The sequence below is a fragment of the Nicotiana tabacum genome, chromosome 20 (assembly GCF_000715075.1).
Source record: "Nicotiana tabacum cultivar K326 chromosome 20, ASM71507v2, whole genome shotgun sequence".
In the NCBI taxonomy this organism is placed as follows: domain Eukaryota; kingdom Viridiplantae; phylum Streptophyta; class Magnoliopsida; order Solanales; family Solanaceae; genus Nicotiana; species Nicotiana tabacum.
The window spans coordinates 67,374,789-67,382,684 of record NC_134099.1 but is presented as its reverse complement, the minus strand read 5'-3'; the positions used below and the strand labels follow the sequence as shown (position 1 = coordinate 67,382,684).

At 34.3% G+C, this 7,896-nt stretch overlaps 1 protein-coding gene across 1 annotated transcript; it reads left to right on the top strand.

Annotated features, from left to right (window-relative positions):
• The first annotated feature begins 3,437 nt into the window (after positions 1-3,437).
• On the top strand, positions 3,438-6,756 carry LOC107777088 (transcription factor bHLH47). The gene is made up of 5 exons (XM_016597066.2): positions 3,438-3,642; positions 4,248-4,365; positions 5,375-5,493; positions 5,638-5,765; positions 5,962-6,756. The coding sequence occupies exons 2-5, from the start codon at positions 4,298-4,300 to the stop codon at positions 6,343-6,345; spliced, it is 699 nt and encodes a 232-aa protein (XP_016452552.1). The 5' UTR covers positions 3,438-3,642; positions 4,248-4,297; the 3' UTR covers positions 6,346-6,756.
• The last annotated feature ends 1,140 nt before the right edge of the window (positions 6,757-7,896 follow it).

Here is a 7,896-nt window from a genome sequence, read left to right as displayed (position 1 = left end):
CAACTATCGCGAATGCGATGCATTAAATCTACTGAAACTCAGCCGCTCATTTTCTTCTATGCGAACGCGACGCCACCTATGCGAACGCGATGTACAAACACTTAGCCCTTCGCGAATGCGGTGCCTTCCTCGCGAACGCGAAGACTTAATTTTTCACCTTCCTCAACTGACTCTTAGCGAACGCGAGGGCCCACTTGCGAACGCGAAAAGTGAAATTCCTCTGCAACAACTGAACAAAATCTGCAATTTTTTTACAACTTAAAATGATCTGTTGAGCATCCAAAACACACCGGAGGCCCCCGAGACCTCAACCAAACCTGCCAACCAACCCTAAAACATCATTCAAACTTGTTCCAACCTTCGGAACGCTCAAAACAACATCAAAACACCTATTTTTCATCGGATTCAAGCCTAAGAATTCCAAAAACTCTAAAAATACGCTTTTGATCAAACAGTCTATCGAACCTCGTCCGGATGACCTGAAATTTTGCACGCACGTCACATTCAACACTACGGAGCTACTCCAACTTCCGAAATTCCATTTCGACCCTCGGATCAAAATCTCACTATCGGACCGGAAATTCCAAAAATTCAACTTTCGGCATTTCAAGCCTAAATTAATTACGAACATCCAAAACACAATCCGAACACGCTCCTAACCCCGAAATCACCCAACGGAGCTAACAGAACCATCGAATTTCCATTTCGAGTCCGTCTTCACACTGTTCCGACTACGACCAACTTTCCAACAGTTAAACTCTCATTTAGGGACTAAGTGTCCCATAACTCTCCAAAACTCAAAACCGAACATCCCGACAAATCAAAATAGAAGAAATAAACTTAGAAAAAAGTAATAAATAGGGGATCGGGGCATAAATTCTTAAGACGACCGGCCGGGTCGTCACACCTATATATTAGCCCTAGATTTCCTTTATTCTCTGCTGGGCCTTGGGTCCTCATTTCTTCTTCCTTTTCTTTTCCTCCTTAACACCCCCCCCCCCATTTTTTCTTTCTATTATTTGCTACTAAATCCCTCTTTCTTCTTTCTCTTTTTAAATTTCTTTATATTAGCCTTTCATTTTGCATCCTACAATTATATCTTATTTCATAAGAAATTTCTTTCAATGCGTAATTTTAAAATTCTAAGTAATATATAGTTTCTCTCTTTCTAATGATACAACATAAATTTATATATTGGAGTATAATTTGAGCAGTATCATTTGTTGGCTTTTGAAAAAAAAATATCTTGATTAGTAGAGGTTTTAAGTTGATTCTCATATATTGATAACTTTAAATTTTTGGCTTTGGAAATAATTACCATATAACGCAATAATTAAATTGAAAAAATTAACCCAAGAATAATGATCATTAATCAAATCAAACAAAAATTATATAGTAATTAAGCTACTCTTTAAGAAAATCTTCTAATTGCAGACGTACTTTCATGATATATTTTTTTTGTACTTTTATCTAGAAATTAGTAAATCAAGCGTAAAAAAGTTGAATTAAAATCGAACTTATTTTCCTCTTTTAAATAAAAGACCTAATTGGATTAACCAAAAATTAACTGAATCGTCCATTCTTCCTATTCGGTCTTTTGTGTGTGTGTGTGTGTGTGTGTGTGTGTATATATATATATATATATATATATATATATATATATATATATATATATATATATATATATATATATATATATATATATTCTTGATTATTAATTCTGAATCCGCCTCTGCGTGCATACAATTGGTTTGGTTATTCATTCCATATTTAATATATTTGTCTAATATTCTCGATTATTTGTGTTGAATCAATCTACATATCCTTAAAACCGCGTATAAATTCAATTGTTATCCGTTTTAAGGGTAATCAGTTTATACAACTGAATAACTAAACATCAAACTGGAAAAAAAAGTCAAACCAAATCAAATTTACTTTTATTTGGATGATATTTTTTCAAAATAAAAGTTAAATAATGCAAAATTAAACCAAAAGGTAAGTCTCAAGGGAAGAAGGGGGAATGCTGGAAAGGGGAAGCCGGGGGCGTGTGGCGAGCACCAGCAGATGGGAAGCATTGGATATGGATAACATGAGATGCCTGCCACGAGAGCTTTGGTTTTCTGTCACGTTGCGGAGGCGCACACGTTGATACTTGCTTTATCCACTAGCTTTGAGCGCTTTGTATTTCCATGTCATCACCATTTTCGTGAACATATTGCTCATGTCTCCTTCAATCTTCCATCTATTTTTATTCCTATATATATGATTTTTCTTTTTTTTTAAAAAAATATATTATTTCTCCGTCTGCAAAAATACTTGTTCTCTGTTCATTGTAAACATATAAACTACTAGTGCATACCAAAAGGAATATGTAGACTCACCATAATATTCAAGTATAAAATATGAAATATGTTATTACATTAAGAAGTGTGCATGCAAGTCTATGTAACTTGGTAAAGGAATAAAAATTCATTTCATATGATTGAAAATTTGAAATAATGGACATCAATGATAAAATTGTACTACATATTTGATGAGACATCCAAACAGTCCAGCTGGCCTCTCCTCTAAAAACATATCGAAATAAGGCAACAAAAAAGTTTGTACGCCTAATATCATAATTAAAAAAAAGTATTATTTAAATCTAATTGATTCTTTTACTCATCAAACACCAAGCATCAAATATGTTTTATATAAAAATAATATGTACATATATGATATTGAATAATTCACTTTTTATTAGTTTTCAATTTTTATTATTTACAATCCAAAACCAAATCAAAAACCAGTCTTTTTAAATCTTTCTTCACATCAAACCGAAAATGAATTGAATATTAGTAAATCATATGTAAAAAATATTTACTTATTGCTTTAATGTATGTATTAAGTGCAAGTAATATATTTTATTGACACGAAAGATAAAAAAAATAGTTCAACATACTTCTTTACAATTTCAATAAAAAAATATGGAAAGATATTTTTATTTTGAATATCTTGTAAAGATAAAAATTTAACATAAAACTTAACAAAAAAATTATGCTTTCCAAATATATTTTTTTTGAAAATATTATTTATTTATGAAATATAATAATATTTTGGGAAAAAAACTTTCAAAAAATTTCGAATCCTCAAAACCTGGTTTAGGGCTGTTTTTTGATAAAAATATTTCTCGCACTCATAAAACTTTAATTTTTCTTCAAATAAAATATATGTTCAAATAATTTAATTTTAAAAAATTATTTTTTAACATAACTTCAAATTTTTTTTTTCCATTTCAATCAAATATATGTCCAAACATGACCTGACCAAATAAACGAGAATAACATGGAAGGATAAGCATGATTAATCACAGGTCAAAGGCAGAAAAAGCGAGCATGAAACGTGCATGCCTTTTGCTACATCACAAAACAACACAGCTCTTCCTGTGCCACATCTTATGCTGTCCCCATTTGATGGCTTGGTGCTCGCCACACGCCTGACGCCTTCCTCCCAACTCTTTACACTCTTTTAATAAGTTCTAACATAGGACCAACCTCTCCTTTTTCTCTTTCAGCCCTCCCCTTGTATTCCAAAAAAAAATTCCCAACTCACATTCCGATTCTGATTTCAAAATAAACAAAAGAAAAAGGAAATACTCGAAAGGTACATTTCCGTGCTATTCTTGGAATCCATTCTCTGGAAATTCCTCAATTTACTGTTTCTTTTTAAGTTCTCATACTATTTTAATACTCTAATTTTCTTGAATATAGTCCGAAAAGTTTTCTGGGATTGGATTGAGTGCACAGTCTTGTTTTGGGGTTAATTTTATAGGGTATGTGTTTTACCAGATTGATTTTACTTCCTTATTGATGATAAATAAGGTCAAATTCTAATCCTTTTAGGTGCTTGATTGTATTTATGTAGCTAGTATTTTACATTAAGAGGAGCAACAGTGATGGGTTTTTGCTACTATTAGTCCTCAGCTCAATTATATATGGGAGTGGCACTGGTTTCCACTCATTAGTGCTTGTATTATGTTATTAGTATTAAAAAGATCGATAGGCTTATGATTGGAATGTAAACCAGTAATATTAAAATAGAACTACAGAGTTTATGAAGTACGCCTTAATTGTACATTTGTACTACTAATTTGACATGGATTTAGTACGTCGTAACAATTTGTTTACATTGCTTATCCGTTATTGACGGTATCTGAATCTGAATAAAACATTTATGTATTTCTCTTTCATTGTGATTTTGCATAACAGCGTTGTCTGGCCAATAGCATCAAAGCCTTCAAGGTGGTATCTAGTTAAAGATGGGTGCTGAAAATCCTACTTCATCAGCTGAAAATGGTGGCATCGCTGTGGAGACATCACCTAATGGGTCAGTTAGATCTTGTTCATTGTTCTTAACAATTGTTATATCTCATTATCAAGTTTCTAGACAATTACAGCAATCTATAAGAAGTTTGCTTCCTGCTTTCTTTCGTTTTGCTATGATTTTTATACAATCTGATGTTGATGCCACTTAGAAGCTTGAACACAACTTGGCTTATGTTTCTTGTTCTTTTCAAGGACATAAGCCCGTATAGATCCTACACACATGGGCATACCAAAAGCTTTAGTTTTTCGGTTGGAGCTGGACTGTGCAAAAGACTTTGTGGTGGAATAATACCTACATATAGTGTTTTCTCAAATTGGTCATGTTAATGCAAAAGCTCAAACTGCCTCCGATGATTTGATTTGTTCGCAAATTTTTTCTTTCTTTAGTGATTTTCTGGTTCGTCTCACCAGAAGTAGGAAGTTTTTTATGATACATGGTGGTCTTTTAACGTAGTTTTGGATCATTATCGTATCTGCTTAGGATAGTTGCTTACCATTTGCAAAATACTTAATTTTTCATGCCGAAGTTTCAGCAAAAATTGTTTGTTCTTGCATATCCCTACTGTTTTTCCAAATTAATCCCGCGGATCTTTCATCAAGTTTTAGCTGAAAAACTGAAGCTTTTTGGAGAGAGCAGTTATAATTTTTCAAGTTAATTTAATCAGTAGTTACGGTTCTATCCCCTCTCCTCTGCTAAAAAATGTGCAACTTCAAATCAATTCGAACATCATTTTCGAGCTCTCCCCCCCAAAAAAAAAATTTCAAATGCTTCAGTTGGCTTTTAACTGTAAGAGCCACTTTTCAAAAAATGGAGATCAGTTAGGCACCGATCTGAAACAAGGAACTAAGTTAGTATTTCGGGTTAATTCTTTGATAAAATAATATTCTCTTCCCAAAATTTCCCGGAGAAGTTATTTATGACATTGATATGCACTGCTCTCTGTGATTTGTTATTACTGGAAAAGCTATTGTGAATCTTGCTTGATTGTTTTATGGCTCTCTTTATGCAGCTCTCCTTCCTGCAAGAAGATTCAGAAGAAAGTTCCAAAAAGAGTTCACAAGGCCGAGCGAGAGAAACTGAAGCGTGAGCATTTGAATGAGCTTTTTCTCGATTTGGCCAATGCACTTGGTAATTTCCTTGTCTGCTAATGATCCGTTATTTCTTTTTGGCAAATTGCAAAAGTGGCATTCTTACATTATCTACTTTCAAATCAGAGTCTTCAGATTAACCATACAATTATAGAAGCTTGACACTGATGCCTTATTGTTGTAGAACTATCTGAGCAAACAAATGGAAAAGCCTCCATATTGAATGAGACTGCTCGTTTCGTAAAGGACATGATATCCCAGATCAAGCATCTAAAGAGAGAAAATATAGCCTTGCTGTCTGAATCTCAATATGTAAGCCTCTTAATTTCAAGTTATATTTCCTGCTTGATGATGCTATAACGATGCATTTTCCCATCATTTGTCATCAAGATTTTCGAACGCACTCAGCTTTTTGATTATGCGACTTAAACTGTGTAGCTTTTCCCCATTTTCTATTGTCTTTCTTTGTAAACCTGCATTACTGAAATCCATCCTTTCTCATTGACAGCTTAGTATGGAGAAAAAGGAGCTACAGGATGACAACTCCGCTCTGGAGGCTCAAATTGGCAAATTAGATGGTGAAGTCAAAGAAAAGGTAGCTGAGACTAATCTTGACCTAAATCTGAGTCTTCCTGAAACTCAGCTACCACAGTTAGCCTCACAAGTTCCAGATAACTTTCTCCGATTGCCTGGTCCAGAGCATCCGTTCCAGCAGATGCAAATGATGAACCCTCTTTATGTCGTTCCCTTGAATTCTACTCCTCAAGCTTATCCGCAGCCTGATACTGCAAAGCCCGCAGCTATGCCCACATATTGTGTGAAGAAACCACAGGCCAGATATCCAACTCCAGCTGATGTATGGCCATCCCAAATTCTTGAAAAGCGACCTTAATTAGGACAGGAGGTTCAAAATAGTTTGTAAGAGTACTTTTCTAGTAGAGTTGAGGCCTTAAAAGGGAAGCCAAGTACAATTTGGCAGTCGTGCAGATTTAGACGATAAGCAGCATATTCCATCAATATTTTGGACTTGCAGCTCCCATTGTATATAACAGTTTCCCTGCACTATAACCGGTGACATTCTTCTTGTGCTATCACGGGGAAGATATACGGTTCAATGTAGCTAGAGCAGTAAGCAGTCTAGAGAGCTGATTGGTGTTATTTCCTATTTCCTTAAATCTTGATAACTGGTGATGTAAGTAAGCCTATAAGTAGGCATTTGGCGTGACATCTGTCATTATAGATCTCTTTGGTTATTTTTGCACCACCAAGAGGGTCAATTAAATTCTCTAAATATCTTCCTCCACTCTTTATTAGCCTTTCCTTTTGTTATACTACCTTGTTTCCTCTTCCTTTTTCTTCCACTCTTTATTAGCCTTTCCTTTTGTTATACTACCTTGTTTCCTCTTCCTTTTCTTAAGTATGAAGAGTGGATTGAAATAGCATTCTTCAACATTTGCTCATAATAATTTTATATGTATTTGCCATGTTTCCACCTTTAGATGTTGAAAAATTAGTATTCATTTTATTCATTCGACAAATATTTTCACTATCTGGAGTGGCCCAGACATGAGAACATGTATTACCATCACTACTGTTTTAGGAGTTTGTTAGTTGTAATGACCCAGCCGGTCATTTTGTGTATTTGAGCCCCATTTTTTCTATTTTATGTTTTTCATATGCTTGTGTCACGACTCAAATTCTAACCTGTCGTGATGGTGCCTATCGTAGTACTAGGCAAGATGACATTACCAAAATATTTCCAACAATTAACAGAAAACGAATCAAGTAGTTTTAAATAAACAAAGTTTTCATAAATGGGGGTAAAATCCAAAACACAAATACGGAAAATAGCTCCCAAATTAGGGTGTCACTGAGCCCATGAGCAGATACATCACTAGCCTAGAAAAGAAATGTCTATGAAAGTCTGGATCTAAATACAATAAAAGAAGAGATAGGGAAGGAGAAACAAGGACTGCGAACGCCAGGTAGCTACCTCATAGTCTCCAAAGATCAGACGCGCACAATATCAACACCCAGCGTGTCCGGAAACACATGGATCTGCACACGAAGTGCAGAGTGTAGCGTGAGTACAACCAACTCAGTAAGTAACATGACTAAATAAAGAACTGAAGATAGTGACGAGCTGCACAATTATAATTCAAATTTCAGTAATCTCAAAGAAAGTAGACATACTTTCAAATCCGGCAATTTAAGTCAAATCAGTTTGCACATGCCATGTTCAAGTAAAACCGAATAAAATATCTTTCAGAAGGTTTCAAAACAGTGATATATGGCCACTATGTGTGTGGGCATGTGATTTTTGCCCTACACTAAATACTCCTATAAAATAAAAAAAAATAGATTTTTTCTAGTTGTTTGCCATTTTATAGGATTTTCGTAGGATTTTATTAATTGATTGCATTTTTGTGCACGTTTAATTTTG